At 36.9% G+C, this 19,902-nt stretch overlaps 1 protein-coding gene across 2 annotated transcripts; it reads left to right on the top strand.

Annotated features, from left to right (window-relative positions):
* Positions 1-1,503: 1,503 nt before the first annotated feature.
* rbm38 (RNA binding motif protein 38) lies at positions 1,504-13,883 on the top strand. Of its 2 annotated transcripts, XM_022687131.2 has the most exons (4): positions 1,504-1,969; positions 5,146-5,269; positions 7,681-7,735; positions 13,345-13,883. In XM_022687131.2, exons 1-4 carry the CDS (start codon positions 1,760-1,762, stop codon positions 13,658-13,660), a joined length of 705 nt encoding a protein of 234 aa, XP_022542852.1. In that variant the 5' UTR covers positions 1,504-1,759; the 3' UTR covers positions 13,661-13,883. The 2 variants fall into 2 exon arrangements, with proteins under 2 accessions (XP_022542852.1, XP_049319057.1); XM_049463100.1 differs by lacking the exon at positions 7,681-7,735 and having other exon boundaries at positions 13,345-13,686.
* Positions 13,884-19,902: the final 6,019 nt, after the last annotated feature.

Raw genomic sequence — 19,902 nt, 5'->3', positions numbered from 1 at the left:
CAATCCAATAGATAAAATGTTATGGAATGCTGCTTTAATAAATATATGATTATTCTTTGGAAGGGTTCACTTTGTTATTTTAGTGTATTCAGAGAAATGTAAGATCTCTCTCTCTTGCTCACACACTCTCTGTCTCTCTCTATCTGTCTCTCCTTCCTTCTCTTTCTTTACTGACCTCTATTTTGTCTTTCCGCATGGTCTCTAAAATTCTTCCTAAGAAAATATTGCCACAGTCCAAATCTCCATTTCTTGTAATGGAAATTACAATGCTTTCCCAATAGCTCACAAAGCGGATACTTATTTAAATGCTTTTGCAACAGGTCATACAGAAAATACATAACTATTTGGTTTCTATTTAATACAATGTGTTTTTTTATTGTTGTGGGACATTGGATACTCTTAAAGTAGGAAAAAGCTGTCTGTTCACTGTCTTGTGAAATTTGACCCACAGTGACACAAACAAGCAGTTTGTCAATCAATTTGCACTCACTTTATTTGAGTAAAGTTTAATGAATATTTTGAATATAAATTACCAAAATTAAATAATTAAAACACACAAAAAATAAGGTAAGGTTTGCTTACTTACTGAAGTGTGGCTTTCTAGTACTTTATACATGTCTGCTTAAAAGAGGAATGAGGAACATGATTGCCAGTAAGCATTTTACTCTCTACTTTTATTCCTAATATCATAAAATGAAAATACTGGCCTAGCTAACTTTTCAATTTTCCAGGATAAATAATTCTGCAAACAAAGAAAGCTTTGAAGTACAGAAAATGGTAACTTGCTCTTACACCCTACAACACTTTGGCCTAGCAGTTCCTCATTACATGACTTAAAACTGACTACCCAGCCCTGTTGAGCAAGATGTCAAACTGATGGTGAGTCAGAGTGTGAGGGAAACACCTATTATGCTAATAAATGATGCCAGGAACTAATGGGGAAGATGTATTTATAAAACATTTTAGTTTTAAAATGTTTTATAAATACATTTTTCCCATTTTTCCAATTTTCCCATTTTTCCCTTTAGTTAATATTTGCTCCAAATATGGATTTAAAAAGTGTATTTTATTTTAACTTAAGGTGCACAATAATTAGTAACATTTAATGTCTGTTCCGAAGTCTGAAGTATGTTTAACTGCTGAAAATTAGATAACAGTGTGGAATAAAAAAAAATTAAGTGCCTTCTCAATTATTTTTTGTGTATATAAAAGTTAAAGCAATTAACTTCTGTTTTGTTGCTTAAAGAAACTGAAACGGTAAATAACCTTTTAAAGCTTTAAGAATATCGGTATATAACAGGCCCCGAAGTTTTGAGGAAATTTGCCGTTTTATGATATTTTAAAATATGTGTTTTATAAGCTATTATATGAAAATTATCAATATCCTAGGGCTGGGGTTATAAGAGTGTGTTTTTATGTGTGTGTTGGGGTTGGGGGGGGGGGTGATTAGGAGGCATCACTGTAGAGAAGTCGCGCGGTGCTGGAAGATGGAGCAGCACGAGGCTCTCAGATTATTATTTCTACACAGGGACGGTCTGCAGTCACCGTTCAGATGGGGTTCACGTGAAGACACTTGCTGAGCGCTCGAGACAGCTAAAGCCTGGAGAAGCTGAGCGATTCTGTAGGCTAAATGCCGGAGAGGACAGTGACGGTTTCCTGTGAGACATCAAAGACTCGTCTGCGTCCTGTAGGATTCTAGTTCCTCGCGTGCCATGCTGTCTAGTGTCTGAACCCGGAGCCGCTATCAGCCGCGATCGCGATGCTCGTGCATCAGAGCGTGAGCGCGCCGCTGGCGGAGATGCGCGCCGTCGGTCGGACAGACACCACCTTCACCAAGATCTTCGTGGGCGGGCTGCCGTATCACGCCACGGACGCGTCACTGCGGGAATATTTCGGGAGTTTCGGGGAGATTTCCGAGGCGGTGGTGATCACGGACCGACAGACGGGGAAGTCGCGAGGATACGGGTTTGTAAGTGAGATTTTACTGAATGAGACTGCACTTTTTTTACTCAGTAAAATTTTACCGTAATTTTATTATCTGGAAAAAAATAACCTTAACATAAACACACTTCTACGCGATTTTACGGGAATTGTTTTAAATAAGTGACCTACTTCAACAGCTTTTAACTAAACATTTTAAGCAAACTAACTGTAAAATTAAAAGTTTTCTTAAAAACAAAAATAATAGTAATTTTTACAAAACAAAAATGCTATTATGCAGATATACAGCTCTGAAAAAAATAAGAGACCCCTTCAAAATGATCAGTTTATTTATTAATAATAATAATAATAATAATAATAATAATAATAATACATTTAATTTATATAACGCATTTCAAAATTCTCAAAGATGCTTTACATGCAAAGATAAGGCGCAAAGTAAAATGTAATGTTATAACAACAATAATAAGGGATACAGTCATTAAATTGAACATAATATACCAATGACAATTGGTTAAAAAAAACACAAATTCTACAAGTTTCCTACATTACATTATAAATTAAAGGCAGATCTGAAGAGGTGGGTTTTGAAAAGTGATTTAAATGTAGACAAACCTGAACAAAAGAGCGAAGGCTATGGCAGGGAGAATGGCGATGGAGCAGGTAAGGTAGGATAGGGCCTGGTTATGGTGAGCTTTGTGAGTAAAGAATATTTGATTTTACTATTATAGGTATATTAAAAATGAATATGAACATGCTCTGGCAATATTTCCCAACTCTGAAGGACCATCAGATCAAGACAGTCTCATGGTTAGCCCAATTTTCAGACCTGAACCCCATTGAAAATCTATGGAATATAATCAAGAGAAAGATAGATGATCACAAGCCACCAAACAAAAATGAACTGCTTGGATTTTTTCAACCAAAATCTTTACACTTTAGTGTTGTTGTTGTTGTTTCTAAATGAATATGAATTATTTGAGGTCTAAAAGCTCTGCATTTTTTTGTTAATTTGACCATTTCTTATTTTTTGCAAATGCTCTAAATGACTATTTTTATTTATAATTTGGGATAAATATTGTCTGTAGTTTATAGAACAGTGTTCATTTTACTCAAACATTAAACCTATAAATAGTTAAATCAGAGAATTTATGCAAATAAAGGCTAATAAGAAATATGTCATTTGTGTAAGATACTAAGAAATGTTAGATTTGTTTAGGTTGTATAAGCTGTTTAGTTTAAGCAATACTTACTTAATCCAGACAAAGTGAAAGCCAATTGTTGCTTCAGTTTTAGTAAGTAAATTTTATATGTTACTTTTTTAAGGATTCAAGGATTTAAGGAGACGTTATTGTCATTCACATCACATGTGGTACATGAGGTGGAATAAAATTGTACTCTCACAGTCCAGTTACACACAAGGGCTATTTACAGTCTGTAATTAAGTTAAATTTAGAAAGCTTTTGCATGTATTATATTTGTATGTGTTTTTGGATGGTATATAATCCACAACATAGAAGTAAATTAACCACCTATTTTTTTTCCTCAATTATTACAGTTAAATTTGTGTAGAGACCATGCTAATCACGTCTCCCAACCAACCACTTTAACCAACAATGTTATTTTACAGATTGCTTTCGCACAAACAATGACTGCAACAAACTTATGCACCTACATGTAGCATCTGAATCTCCTAGGAAATGCGAATCATGTGCATGATGACGCGTGTGGTCAGGAATCTGGTTGTGTAGTGTATCATGCCCAGTAGTGTATGGTATATATTGAGAAGGATTAAAAAAAAAATGGCAAAAAAGCAGTAATGTCAAGTCTGTTTAAAATCTGCCTTGTCATGTAGTGTATTTAAAGACTTTAGTTAAACATTATGACCAAATTATTGGCCAAATTTAGTTGTGTTTATTTTTCACACACAAATTTTGTGTAAGATATTTTAATGTTAAAAAAATTAAGTTGTGTGAAACCACCGTCCATCATTTTCCAACTGAAGGGTAATTCAGTGGAAAGCAATTGTCACCCATTTTCAATGCCAACCAGAAAGCACCAGAAATGGGCTAATGTGCTTTGGGGTGAATTAAAAATGAATAAGAATCTCCCTTAGGAGTTTATGGCCTAATCATTTCCACTATATGCTATGAGGGATATACCATGCAGACAGCTTTGTGTCCTGGATTTTAGAATCACAGCTTCTTGTTCCAGCTTGTTCTGGGATGAAGAACTAGATCCTTTCTAGGGTTGTAGACAATTTAGAATTTTGTCAATTGTCAATTCAAATCTGATTTCGCCATTTAAAGTGAATATTCAACTATTTGTTGATGTTTTAATACAGTAAATTAACAATTAGGACAGTCATTAAGACCAGCACATGTTGCCATATGGATTTTTTAGCAAGTGTGCCAGTTAGCCCTGTGTGATGGGGCATGTAACTGAACGGTCAGAGAGACACACAGACCCCTGTTGCATTTTTCTGAGACCTCCTGTAGACCCTGATGATCCAGTTCTACACAGAGATCATTGAGTCCATCCTTACCTTATCCATTACCATCTGGTTTGGTTCCCCCACCTCCAGTGCGTCATCAGAGAGCTTCAGGAGATCTACACCAGCAGGGTGAGGAAGCATGCTGGCAAAATCACAACTGACCCCTCACATCCTGAACATCACCTCTTCCAGACTGTCTGCTCTGGTAGAAGACTTCCGACCATCAAAACCAGCACAACACAACACGCTTACAGCTTCTTCCCCAGAGCTGTAGCACACCTTAACCACAGTGGACGCCTCTGAGTCTCCAACCTCACTCACTGAACTGTACTGACTGCCTTTACAATTCGCTCATTGGAACTAGGCTTATTTGCACAGTTGTACAGATGTTCTTCTGTAATGTAAACATCATCCACAACTTCCTTAAACAATATTTAACATAAACCCACCTCAAGAATCTTTGGATACAATAATGTTCATATGTGTACAGTTCTGATTCTTTATTTTATTTTATTTCATTTTATTTTGCTTGTCAGTCGAATGGCAAGTCTCCAACTGATGATACAACTTGTCGACTTTCAAGGGGGCAGCCCTAATAATTTCCTTATCTAGCTGTAGCCCCGTCCATCTAGAGCCTAGTATTTATTTCTTTAACAGAACAGTAATGGAAAAATTGTCTTTTAACACTATTGTTCTTTTTTCTCTGCTAGGTCACAATGATAGAGAAAGCAGCAGCAGAGCAAGCCTGCAAAGATCCAAACCCCATCATCGATGGGCGCAAGGCCAATGTCAACCTGGCATACCTGGGGGCCAAACCTCGCAGTCCACAGACGGGTGAGAAAAGACAGTTAGCCGCTTGTTTTTTTTTTTTATTGAAATTTAACAGTAAAATGAGAATATGTAGGATATACGCAGATTTATATTCAGTTGCGATTGCAATTAGCCAACCATTACTGGCTTTACAGTGCTCTGTATTCATTGTAAAACTGCATGTTGAAGTTCATTCAGTGTGTGACTTGGTGTCACGAATTTGCCAGCTTCAGCTATTTCTAGTGTTTTGCTGTATTGATCTATATAATAAAGTTGATAGCATTAAATTTACTCCTACAGAGTTGAGTTAATATTGTTACATTCCCAAAACTATAAAATATAATAGACCATCTAACGGAATGCTTTTTAAATTTAAATTAGAAAGGCAGGTACAAGAATTTGTTAGCTACACCATAGGATAAATAAAATATGTATCCTGAGCAAATCTTTTTAAATTCAAAATTAGAGACAATAAAAAACTGCTGAACAAGCAATGGTTCTCATATAAGGGTTCATAAGGGCTCCAGGTGGTTCAGTGATCCTATGATCTGGAGATCACTGATTTAAATCCACAGCTGGAGTCCAAAAAAGCACAATTGTCCAAGCTCTCTCTGGGTGGGTACATGGCATTTTTCTCCCCATCACTAACGTTGAGAGCTGACGTATAAAGCCGAAGAGACCTAGTCTTCACCCTCCCTGTGTTGGGGCATTAGTAGTGATGGGGGGTGGGGGGGGGGGGGTACTGCTGAGTGGGTGGGATAATTGGCATAGCTGAATTGGGAGTAAAATCTAAATTAAAAAAAGAAACATAGTAAGTTTAATATGCCAACTCTCCAGTGGAGACACATATCCAACTTCCAACTCAACACCAAGTTGGTGAATAATGCTTCACTAGTGAGTTCTAATGATTAACAGGAAATTATTTTTTTTACACTGTGATTTGAAAAATATAATAATACTGTGTATGATATGTGTTTTATATATATGATCAACATGATTCACACTAGAAATAGTAAGGTCCTTTGTCTCTTTCTCTCACTCACACTCACACACACACACACCCACACACACACACAAACACACATGCACAAGCACAGACACACATAGGGGTGCATACTTGGCCACAAGACAATGTAGGTCAGACTCATTAGTTATTCATGAGCAGCCTACATTAGGATCAGTGATTTCTGCACTTTCTGAAAAGGGTCTATAACGTATATAATTCCTATAATCTGTTTTTACACTGATTAAGCATGCAAAGACCTCATGTCATCATTTTGGTAACTGTGATATGTTAATGTGTGTTAAACCTCATTGTCTGTGGAGAATTTGGGTTGTATGTTATCATTTTTAACTCCCAAAAAGCCCAAACATACCAACATAGAGCAATAAGCTAAAACTGATAAATCGGAACGCAAATAAAGCTGATTAAAATGCAGTAAATAAAAGAAAATACTTCAAAATAGTTGAGAGAGAATTAACAAAAATCAACAAATTCCTGAAAAAAATTGCTTTTTTTGTTCGTGTGATTTTATGCTGACTTAAGTTCAACAAATGTAACAGCTGACACCTAAGGACAATATTTGACTGTATAATTCACTGTTGACAACTGAAAGTCAAGTACAATTACACTAGAGTCACCACCTAGATTTAAATAAGTAAATGATGTGGGGTTGATGCTGCAGTTGGTCGGCAGGTCTAGGTTCAGCAACAGTATGTGCTGAAAGAATGAGGTCAGCGACCAGGTTATTCCATCAATAGATTTTTTCTTCCCTGATGGCACGGCCATATTCCAAGATGACAATGTCAGGATTCATGGAGCTGGAATTGTGAAAGATTGATTCAGGGAGCATGAGATCATCATTTTCACACATGGATTGTTCACCAGACTTGTTGTCCAGACCTTAACCTCATTGAGAATCTTTGTGATGTGCTGGTGAAGACTTTGTGCAGTGGTCAGACTTTACCATCATCAATGCTGCTGCAAGATCTTTGAAATTGAAATAAATCTTGTGACATCGCAGAAACTTATTGAAACAATGCCACAGTGAATATGTGCTGCAATCAAAACTAAAGACAGTCCAACTAAATATTGGAGTGTGTGACCTTGTTTTTTTTTGTTGGAGATTTTTCTTGGCCAGGCAGTGTACCAGAAATATTTTGACTATGTTAAAATATATCCACAGATCTTAGACAAAAAGATTAAAAAATTTCTATTTCATTTATAAATCAGAAATATACAAGTATACTGTCAATGAATAAAAAGCTAGCCAATATAAATATAAATTATAACAAAAATCTAACATAATAAGAACTACAGAAATCAAAAAGATTTGTAATGAATATGGCGGTGGATATATTTGAATGTAATATAACCAAAAAAAACAATAACACAAAAAACAAATTTGTCATTGTTATCTTCTTCTTTCTCTCAGGTTACTCTACTGGAATGCAGCAGATTCACCCTGCTCTGTTTCAGAGACAGTACGAGTGAGTTTATCTGTCTTATTCTCATCTCTAACTGTGTTTGAAGTGCTTGATGGAACAGGTGGCTTTTGTTCATCAAGGGACTCTTTGCTGAAGTTGCGACACTCCCAGGCTAATAATGCTAATACTATTAAAAGCTAAATCTCCACATCCTCTTAAGAGTAATTACTTCTTACCATGATGTGTAATAAACTAAAGTACCTAATGCTAGGAGTGCTAGAAGGCCAAGGATAAACGGCAAGGAAGCAATGGCACATGTGATAACTTATTAGCCTAATACAATCAGTTAAGAGTTGTGCATATTTTGTATACCATATTTTTCGCACTAAAAGGCGCACTGGATTATAAGGTGCAGTATCAATGAACGTCTATTTTCTGGTTTATTTTCATACACAAGTTGCACCTGATTATAAGGCACATTATGCCACAAGAGTAAGAAACTGGGGAGTCGCCATGTTTCCCTTCTAATTCAGAAGTCTCGCTGCTGGGTGGTGAGACCTTTTTAACTAAGCAGAGTGTTAAAGTTAAATAAACAAAATCATAAGTCTTAAAAACATTTTTCAAGCCAATCGAGCGGAGAGTGTTAATCTACACAGACTTCTCTCCTGAAAACTGTATATTTGGGTGAGTAAAACGCTTCCGTTTATTTACAGTAAGCTTAGATTTGCAGATATCCACTAAGGGTAGCTGCGGTTAGCGGCTAATGACACCGATAGAGCTACACTAAGGAACCCTGAGTGTTCCAGTAAGCCAGGGCAATATTAGCTAGCGGTTCTCGTCCTGTGTAGCTTGTTTTAACATGATAAACTCGCAGACTACAGCACAATAATACTCACCTTTAAACAGCAAAAGAGCTAGCGCAGTTAGCGGCTAATGCTAATATTGCTCCAGTCTCAAGTCTTGGTGCTGCAGAACTAAACTGAAACTCATGTATAAAGCTGTACTTCAGCTGAGTAGCTTTACTGCTCCTTACAACCTGACTGGTAAAAATCATACACAATATGCACCATATTATTAGGCACACTGATGATTTTGGGGAAAATGAAAATAAATCTAGGCGCGCCTTAAAGTGCGCAAAACACAGTAAGTAAATTTAATTGCTTCAAATAAAATTGTGTTTATACTGAATATTGTTCAGAATCATTTGTACTGTTTCAAAGTAACACTGCTAGTGTTGAGATGCTGTTCCAGCCAGAACACACACTTTGTTTGTATATGTGTGTGTCCCCTTTTGGGAGGAAATACACACTGACTGAAGACTATATTTCAAAGCAGGTCTGTATATAAATGAATACATTCACACAGCAACAGTGGCCCATATCCATTTTTTTTACCAAAACCAATGTTTTTTTTATAGGCTCTTCACACTATCCTTTTAATGTCATCTATATACAAAAATGGTCTGAAGAGTTCATGCTCCTAAACTGATGCTCATGCTCTAAACAGCAATGCTTCATGTAAAGTTTCAGCGGCTGTAGCTGGGCTTATCACTGAGAAAACATTCTTGCTCACGAAAAGACACATTATTCGGCAATGCCCACTTCTTTTAGCGTGTGTCACTGCAGCAGTGCTCTCCTGTGGTCGCATTTGGCCATTTCTTTAGACGCACAGAGCAGTTGTAACACAAGCCTTCTAATTTAGTTTGAACATTGAGATATCAGTCGAAATATTTATGCACAAAGCTGTTGTCCATTTTCCCATTTCCTCAGAGCCTTTTTTCATTTTCCTTAATGTAAATGTAGCGTGAGATTTCTGATCGGGCTGTTCAGAATGATTTCAATTCCACATTTATGCAGTGCAAATTGGAATTCGAAATTCAGGGCCCTGTGTTACACTTTGTGCAAGACCTACTTTTCCCACCGATCTGACAGCAAAGACACACTGACATTCCCTAAAGCATGCTGTGCGGTGTGCGGTTGATGGTTTGCTTATAGATCGCTAAAATAGGCCCCTCTGAGTGTTTTCTGTTCACACTGTCACACAGATACATATATTGTGTCACACATGCTGAAAAAGATTCGATTTTGGCCTTTTTGTCTGTGCTGTGTAAACGTAGCCACGTGTGTGAGAGATGGGGATTAAAGGGAGTTGTGAGACACAACACACACAGGGTTAGGAGAGGACAGTAGATGTGTGTATGTGTTTGTGTGTGGGTGGGTGTGGAAGGGGGGATGGGTGGGGGACAGATTCAGAAGCTCAGCTTGGTTAAGTCAGCTGAGTTGGCATCATGAGGATCATACCAGAGGAGCATCTGTGATCTCACACACAGACAGAATATCACAGTATTTACCATATGTTTATTTACCATATGGTTAGCCCTGCCTCAGCTCACACTTTAAACGCTTATTTAGCAGCATGCTAATTTCACACTCTGTTGATCTGTACTTAATTGAGACTAGCGCTACACTGTTAAATCGTTTAATTGGTCCATTGATGTCCATTAGACCACAGACACATACCATCAATGTGTAGTCCTCCCCTCCTTTCTTAAAGGTATTCTATTGTGCCTTAGGTAATTATTGTCAGCTTGACCTTAACAGGAGTGTATATGGGAGCAAGTCACTATTTTCTGTGTAGCATATTGTTTAGTCTTGTACTGCCAGAGGATTATACTGTGAGTAATTGGCAAATATTAAGTCAATGATGATGTCACACAGGCCAGATATATGGTAGACAAATGCAGATAATTAACATAGTCTTTATTAAATCCAAAAATCAGGAAACAGGCATAGGTGAAGTCAAAAATACAGATTATTTTAAAGGGTCAGCAACAAGGCAATAATAAAAAGAATAGACGAGGCAAAGGGATAGTCAAAAAACAGATTGATAACGGAAGACAAAACAAGAAACGCGTTGTATGAGAGCTAGAAACTAGAATCAATACTCAGCAAGGACAGGAAGGAAGTGAGAGGTATATATACACAGGATGAACAGGTGAGAGCAATCAGTAGCTGGGTGAGCAGGAATGCTGTAGCTTTAATTGATCTGTGCAGTGTGAGAGTTTCAGTGAATTGCTGCACTCTTGTGGTAATTTTGGTCAGCCGGTCAATTTGTATAAAAAACACGTTTTGCCATTTGTGGATAATGGCTCTCACTGTGGTTTGCTGTAATCCCAAAGCTTTAGAAATGGCTTTATTACATTTTCCAGACTGATAGATCTCAATGAGTTTTTTCTCATTTGTTTCAGATTTTTTTTTTTTTTGGATATTGGCATGATGTTTAGATTTTTAATATATTTTGGTCTACTTCGCTTTGTCAGGCAGGTCCTATTTAAGTGATTTCTTGATTGAGAACTGGTGTGGCAATAATCAGGCCTGGGTGTGGCTAGAGAAACTGAACTCAAGTGTAAAAAAACAGTTATGGTTTAACTAGGGTTGGCAAACACTTTTTCACACAGGGCCATGTGGGTTTGGATTTATTTTTCCCTTAATAATAAACACATTATATTAAAAATGCATTTTGTGTTTACTTATGTTGTCTTTCACTGATATTTAAATTTATTTGACGATCTGAAACATTAAATATGACAAACATACAAAAAAAAAGGTCATGAAGGGGCAAAAAAAAAATAAAAAATAAATTCCATCACTGTAAGTTACTAAATATGTATTATAATTGTTAGAATAACACAACAGTTCACATCTTTGAGTTTAACCTAGTGGCACTGGGAAATTAATGTTGTTTTTATGTGTAAAGCAGGGCAAAATGTAGAACATATGCTGTTTATATATGCTGTTTTACATAGACACAGCCACATCCAATATCTGCTTCTTTTCTGTCGTTCTTTTTGTTAGTTTTTCTGTCTGTAAATCCCCCCTCCTGCCTTCTCCTCTTTTCTCCTATACCTTAATCAGCTAAAAAACTAAAAATGCTTCTGCCCTTCAGGCATCTGGGCAAGACGGTCTTCTTTTCTTCTCTTACTTTCCCTGTGTCTATATCCTCATGTCTCTCTGTTTCTCTCTCTGTCCTCACTGAACCTCAGTCATTTGCTCTTTTTAAAGAGAAGGGGGGGGGGGGGGGGTTGTTAAGGCTGCAATGTCTCCCAAATCAACCCTACAATCAGAGCGCAGGCACACACTAATGCACACTATCATACCACAGAGCAAATTTATGCTCAGACTGGGGTAATAATTAGCGCTGGGTTGATCAATCTGACAGCAGGTCCATTCAGATGTTGTTTATCATCTTTGATTATTTTGGACCATTTCCGTCTTTCCAGTGCTCCCAGTATCAGTGTGATGAGCTGGGTCAGTGAGGACGATGCACTCTGCTCATTTGCCTTCTGCACACAGCAGCTGTCACTCTCAATATATCAGCTTCAGCATGGCACAGTAAGGCAGCGGTGGCAGGGGCATGACTCTGCGGTCGTGTGTGTGTGTATTACATGCTGAAAAGGGCATGCTTCTGTGCTCTTATATTAAGAGTATTGTGATAGACCTCAGGATTCATAAATGTGTAGCCATTAGGGATTATTGTTGGTTTATTTATTTATTTTTTTGGTGTCAGTGTGGTTGGGACCACTGGGCTCTACGTGACCTCCATCTGTCTCTTTACCAACCGAAGCGGTGTACTGCTTATTGAGAATTAAACCTTTTACAGGTACCCATGAGTGTAGCTAGCCATTTTTAAGGGTACTTAGAAGTCTTAGCACCCCTAAAAGTAAATATGTTACTGATAAGCTAAATCAAATGTTCAAACTTTTCACTGGGTTTCTCTGATCTTAGAATTTTCCCTGCAGATACCTTATGTACTGTACTGTACTATGAAAAAACTAATCTACAAACATGTGACCTTGGCCTTGCTTGGCTCGAAACCTGCAGTGTGTAACAAAGTTTGTCTATTATAGATGAATTTGATGAGGATGACACTTATTTGTTAACTATTAACAGTCCTGTGAAACACTTCCTTTTGGTCACTACCAGCTTACCTGGAACACTGGCTTCATTCAAATTTGATACTAACTTCACCTGGCTCCTGACATTTATGAAATTACACAAATATAGCACCTTCTTAGACACCCAAGAATGCTTTACAGTCATGTTTTACACATAATCATTTACACTCAGCATGCAACCATCACGCGCCGACAAAAAGCAGCAGCCAATCGCACGCAGCCATGCACTCAACCAGAAAAAACTGTCCTCCTGGAGGACTGCATCGGGCTTTGACCCAGACACAGGGAGAATATGGATACTCCACCCAGATAGGGAACTAAACCAGGGACACAGTGTCATCCTGCCTGTCTGTTAAGTAGACTCAGGGTGTACTCACAATAGGCCCAGTTGTCTTTAATGATACCCGTTCTGATAGATTGTAAAAGATTATCAGAGTAAGGCTAATGACTCCAGCAGATTTGACAACAACAGTCTAACTAAAGGGAAAGAGCCAGGAGGTAACATAGACATGAGAGCATGCTCAAATTCTACCATCAGTCCACAAAAAATCCCACATGAATCTGCAGCCTTTCAAGTCTGTCTAGGGTATATGTTGTTAAGTCTTACAAACGGGGAATAATTCTACAAAAACCAAGAGCTGTCTCTTTCTGTGTGCAAATATTCATATCATATTAGAACACTGTTAACATTGTTTTCTCTCTCTATTTTTCTGTCCAGGCTGGCGCAGCAGTTTGTGTACCCACAGGCTTTACTGCAGCCGGGTCTGCTGTTCCCGACTCAGGTCACCACCGCTGTCTCCTCCCCTTATCTGGACTATACTGCCTCCTACGCCAATTATGCGTCAGCAGCCTTCGAGCAGTACCCCTACGCCACTTCTCCAGCTTTCCTCACATACGACTGTCCCACAGGTACCCCAGGGCAGTCGGCCAATACCACCCCAAACCCGTTTACCACGTCTCTTTTAGCCGGAGCCGCTTCAGCCACAGCCTTCCTCCATCTTCCTCCAGATCCACTCCACAGTGTGCGGCCGTAGCCTGCGGTGGAGATGCGTACTGCACTTGGAGACAGAATCAGGACAGCACCACTGCAGGACTCACACCCCAAAGAATGAGAGAGACAGGCTGAGGTCACTCCGTCCAAAGGGCTTTTGATGATTTTGCGAGTCTATCAGCCTTCAGTTTTATTGTTAATCAGATTTTGTGTTTATCATAGCTTGTATACTTATTGTCATTATTAAAGGTACACCAGTTCTAAAATGGGCTTTTTCCAGTTTCACTTCCTTTACCATCAAAGTAGTCAGGGCTTTTTAAGATCAGCAACTTTCAAAGACTTTGCCCTTTAGCTGAAGCTTGTACACTGGCCTTTCAAATGTACATATTAGTGTATATATATATATATATATATATATATATACATAGTTTTTATATGGAAATGTCCATTTTTGTGCCCCTGATCTTTACAGATAAATTACAATAATAAAAAAAAACGTTTATTTAGATTTTAAAATGGGACAACACGTAATTTTAAATGAATTATTTTTGAGCTTTCAATTAAGCATTTTTTTTTATTAGCACATTTTAAGTCCACTGTCTCTTTTCAGATATTCAAAATTAACTACAGATGCATCCCAATTAATTAAAATATTATAACAAAAAATGTATTTCTTTCAGTAATTGAATTAAAAAAGTATGGCAAATGACATGTTCTGCCGAACTGGTGCAATTTCTATCCCCAGGAAATTACATGTAACAAAGTAAGATATGTAATACAAAATAAATAAAAACTATTTAGAACACTGAAAAAAAACATTTGTTTCCTGTTCCCACTCTCTAACTATAAACTTTACCATAAAATATAATTATTAAAATTTATTAGAGATGTATTTTTTGGCATTTGACTCTTTATGAGATATATTTTTCATAATAAATCCATAATGTTTAAGTTAAAATACACATTTTTAACTTAAACATCACTCATTTCTGTTACTGTAACACATTACCCCATCTGAATTCTATGCTAAAAACTCATTCCTGTTACTTTCATGCCTGGCCTTTAGCTCATCTGCATTGTTGGGTCTGGTATCTCTCTTCTTCCCCTTAACAATAACCCATAGATTCACTATGGGGTTTAGGTTGGGAGAGTTTGTTGGTCAATCAAGCACAGTGATACTGTGATTATTAGGCCAGGTATTGGTGCTTTTGGCTGTGTGGACAGGTGCAAAGTCCTGCTGGAAAATGAAATGTGCATCTCTGTAAAGCTTCTCAGCATGATTTGAACTAAAATTACCTGGTAGGCGGTTTTCATGAGTTGTAAGCCATAATCATCAATGAAATAAACGCTTAAAAACATCTCGAATAAATCTGAAAAAAAAAATATAAACGTGAAAGCTGCAATGGCAGCTTTAAAAAGAAAGTTGTTACGCTCTGTAGGCCACACAACCCAACTGAGGCCTTCCTGGACAGCCAAGGATGGATAGTACAGTAGGATATTTTATACAGATTGTTTATATGGATCTTAACTTAGGAATTAACAGGTCTCAGGAGGATATAACAGTTAGATCAGACTAGCATTGGCAACAAAGAAGATTTAATAATAATTATTATTATTATTATTATTATTATTATTATTATTATTATTATTATTATTATCCTCTGCCAGTAGAAAGATAAAGATCAACTTTGTTTTAACCTTTAAATGTACGTTGATTCAATGTCAGAATTTCAACCCTAACCAATGCCTACTAAGCAATGTTAAATAAAGGTTGGTTTTCCATCGTCAACATTAAAAGATGTAATACAACCACATATTAACGTTTATTCAACGTTGCTACCAGGAATAGAACTGTAAACCCGGACAAACAAAATGGAGACAGGCGCCCTCTACAGGTGAAGCAAGTGAAACACAAGGCTGTATTCAAATTGTGGGTATGTTGGTGCCAACCCTTGTGAAATAAAAAATGCATTTAAGTATATTTTTTAAAAGTATACTTAACATGAAAAAGTACATACTTTTAGCATTAAAATTAATACGTAAGTACATACTAAATGTACTATTTTGGAAGAACTCATAGCAACTTATATTATACGTATATTTCAATTGTAATTAAGCTATAATTAAATTCAACATAAAAACATTCGATTTTTTTTTTCGTATAACTTCAGCGAACTTAAGTAGATTTAAGTATGTGTTTTTAAACATCATTTTTAATACACCTGAAGTATATTGTAAATGTACTACTTTAAGTATTGAAGCACATATTGTGTACACCTTAATGACACTGGAAAAACAAACTTCACTAAAGTGCATTTTAAGCAGTATTTAATGTTACAACATATATTTTAAGCATATTGCTTTAAATACATTTAATGAAAATACAGATAAAATATATTTAATGTGTATTTTAAGTATATGAAATAAAAAAAGGTACTTTTAGTATTCTTTACCGAATTTGAACATACTTTTAATGTTCTTATGTATACTTCCTTTTCACAAGAGAACGTTACTTAACATACACTTTTTACCACGTTGTGAAAAACTCTGCATCAACCTGTTGAGAAAAGTTGCAGTGAGGTATTGTGAGTGTTGGTGCAGAAATAGCCAGTTATACACCTTAATTACGATAATCCAGCAGATTGAGTTCAGCTGGTCCTGCAGCAGCGCGGGGGTGGAGCTCTGCTGCTGGAGGTGAAGAGCGCGCGGCGGAGGGGAATTTAAATATTCTGTCCGTTGGTGGAAATTTGGGGTAAGTCACTTTATAACTAAACCCTTAATATTTACACTGGAGGTACATTTTACCATTTATATACCAGCTTTTTATATTTAACATGACAGAGTTCCTCTTAAATATTATATTATCTGAGCAGGTAACTGGACGGTGTTACGTAATTTATAGGTTAACTTTAACCTGAAACTGCTGTTAGCATGCAGCTAACTGATAACAAGGTAACCTAGCTAACGCCAACTAGCTTAGCTAACGCTAGGTTATCTAGCTAGTTACCAAGCTACCACTTGTTTTAAACACATTTCTATGTAATATTTATGGGCAGAAATATGTATTATTTGTGGTATATGTATTGAATAGTGCGCTTGAAGAACCCTCCTTTTTCTCATTTTATTCCGTTTCCCATTCGCTTTCTCCAATTACAACACACACACACACACACACACACATATATATATATATATATATATATATATATATATATATATATATACATATATACATATATAAATACAAATAAGGTACATTGTTGCTTAATTCTATAAACTACGGACAACATTTCTCCCAAATTCCAAATAAAATGAGTCATTTAGAGAATTTATTAGCAGAAAATGAGAAATGGCTGAAATAACAAAAAAGATGGAGAGATTTAAAACATCAAATAATGCAAAGAATTACAGATTACATTCCAGAGGTTTTCAGTTTGATAAAATCTATCTATCTATCTATCTATCTATCTATCTATCTATCTATCTATCTATCTATCTATCTATCTATATAAAATGTGTGTATTTATGTATATATGTGTATGTAACATTAATACATTTATACACTTTTAATATGCCATACCATATGTCTGTTTTTGTTAAAGAGCATAATACAAATATTTTAGGATTAAAGCAGGTATTTGTAATTAAGAACACCTCGAGTGTTCTATTGCTTTTATACAACAGTTTCTTTTTACAAAATGAATAAACAAAATAAATCAAAGAACTTTAAGAAGTTCAGTATGAATATGCTTTAATAATAGCCAAAAAGTAGTTCCACCACAACTGTAACAGAACTGAAAATTAACTACAAAACGGTGTTATGGTTCATACAGACTAACACCAGGAAAGTTAGCTTGAAAGCAAAATTGGGAATAAGCGAAGATGGTAACATTAGGACCGTGAAATGACGCTGATACTCTCCTCTCCTGCTCCGTGGAGTCATCTTCAGGTGAAGGCTGCACATTTTTAAGCATTCCTGCCTGTTTTGCTGGGTGGTGTTGGGTTTAGCTAGACTGTGGTTGGGTTAGCGTAGCTTGCTTTATCTCAGCATTAACTTAGCTTAGCCTAGCCTGGCTGGTTAGCGTTCTGGCTGTCAGACAGCAGTAACCGAGCGATTTTCTCTCCCTTTTTTCCACGAGCGTGCCGCGGCTGAGCGCTAGCCTGTGCTAAGCAAACGCTGCTGCGGGTGTCCTGTGTATATACGCCGTTACTCGGCAACACGTCGGCGGAGTGATACAGGTTTAGTGTGAGAAGGCCGTGATGTTATCACGAATATCATCACGGCTAGATCACTTCTCAACCAATCAGATTGTGAGGTCGGAACTAACTGTTGTATAATGTGTAAGAGCATCCTGAATCATTACTACATCTCTGCTGTTTGTAATAAACCAAACCGTGTAAAAATCGGGTTGATTTTCCTCAGTACTAATTAATGTGCTGGGGCGCATGGTTGCCTCCTCCAATATGGCGGCCATGCTAACACCAGGCCCCCAGCTTTTCCCTTCCAAAACGTGCCACCGGAAGTGTGCTGCTGAGGGATGAGAGGACCATTTGAGCAAAGCTATCCATTCACTTCCATTCATTTCGGGGTGTCTTTGAACCAATAATAAATGTTTTTTCCGAGCCGTTTTCGATTATGACACGGACCATGTTCTTTTTTTTACAAAGAACGAATTTTCTGCCATTTGATCCATAAGATTAATAATCTGTTCATAGCTTTAGAAAATAACGTTTTTGTACAACTATGCTAACAATGACATAAAAAAAACGTGACCCAAAATACCGTGCTGTAATATTTGGAGAAGTTGCTCCTCTTAATTTAAAAGTACAGAGCTGATTGAATTAGAACAGGGTCAAAGTAGCCTCTTATTATGCAAATATAATACTACTACTAACAGTTACAATACATTGTAGATAGTAAGATAGCAGTAGATAGAAGTAAGATAGACTATGAGAATTATAATGTATAGATATAACCATAATTTATATTACACATTTATTATTATCATTACAGAGTTTCTAAATGCTTGTTATATAGACAAACTATGAATATTCTTCGGTAAATCCGTGGACTAATATTGGGTATCAGTAATTCTAGTCTATATCTGCTGTTCATTCAATAAAAGCCCCATTCTGGGACGGAATGGAGCTTTTCTCACTGTGGACTGAATAGTTCTGTGCAGCTCCTATAAACAGTACGGTTGTTTGCACGGCACGCGGAAGATTCGCGTCATGCTGGCGCCTGCGCAATCTCTCACTTTCCTGGTTAACGCCCCACAAGAAGCTGATCAGGAAGTGACACGATTGGCCTCACCTGGCTCCGTTGAAATCAGCGGGATGTCTTGGTCCAGTATATATATATGCTGTCAATGGCTAACACGCTGATTACTGCTAAAAAGCGTTCCCACAGCATAATGCTCCCAACAACACCATGCTTTACTGTTCGAAAGGTTTCGGCTAAGTGATGCCTAGATTTTGCAGATAAGACACCTGGCATTAATGTCAAAGAGTTCAATCTTTGGTTCATCATGCCAGAGATGACAGTGTTTCTTATTCTCTGAGAGTCCTTCAGGTTCCTTTTGGCAAACTCTGAAAGAGCTGCCATGCCTTATACTTAAGAAGTAGGTCCGGTGGGACACTTTACCATAGTGGCCTGATTGGTGGAATTTCATCCCTCCATGAAGCAATGCTGGAAGTATAGGATTGATAAACTTCTTTTATTTACTGATGATGAAGCCACTGTGCTCTTTGGGACCTTTAATGCTGCAGAAATGTTTCTGTACCTGTGCTATCCTGTCTCAGAGGTCTACAGACAATTCTCTGGTTACTGTGGTACATAAATAAGCATTAATCCAATGTTTTATTAAACAGCATTTTCATTTGTTTTTGATATATTGTCCCTCTATTACGATACAGGTTATTTTTTCTCATTTACAGTATATTTGAATGGTAAATATTTATATATTTTTTTTGGCTTTGGGTGTAATTTATTGTGTTTTAATTACTTGGACATTGTCTGTTCTTTAAAAATATAACCTCTGTGAGAACAATTTGAAAAAATGTAAAGTTATTCTCACATAAATCAGACAGCAGCTGTAAAACTGAAGTGGACAAAGCATCCTATTTTACACATACATGTTCTAAATCATTTTTTTGGTTCTAATTGTGTAATAATTGAGTGTACCATTTGAATTTGAATTGAGTCTGTGTTGTATTCCAGTGCTGAATTCCATTTAAACTTGGACATTTGAATGTGTGAGTTCCAAGTAGAACATTACAAGTCTG

The sequence above is a fragment of the Astyanax mexicanus genome, chromosome 13 (genome assembly GCF_023375975.1).
Source record: "Astyanax mexicanus isolate ESR-SI-001 chromosome 13, AstMex3_surface, whole genome shotgun sequence".
Lineage (NCBI taxonomy): Eukaryota > Metazoa > Chordata > Actinopteri > Characiformes > Acestrorhamphidae > Astyanax > Astyanax mexicanus.
Note: the sequence above shows the minus strand (reverse complement) of the source record. Positions and strands in the feature narration are given on the sequence as shown.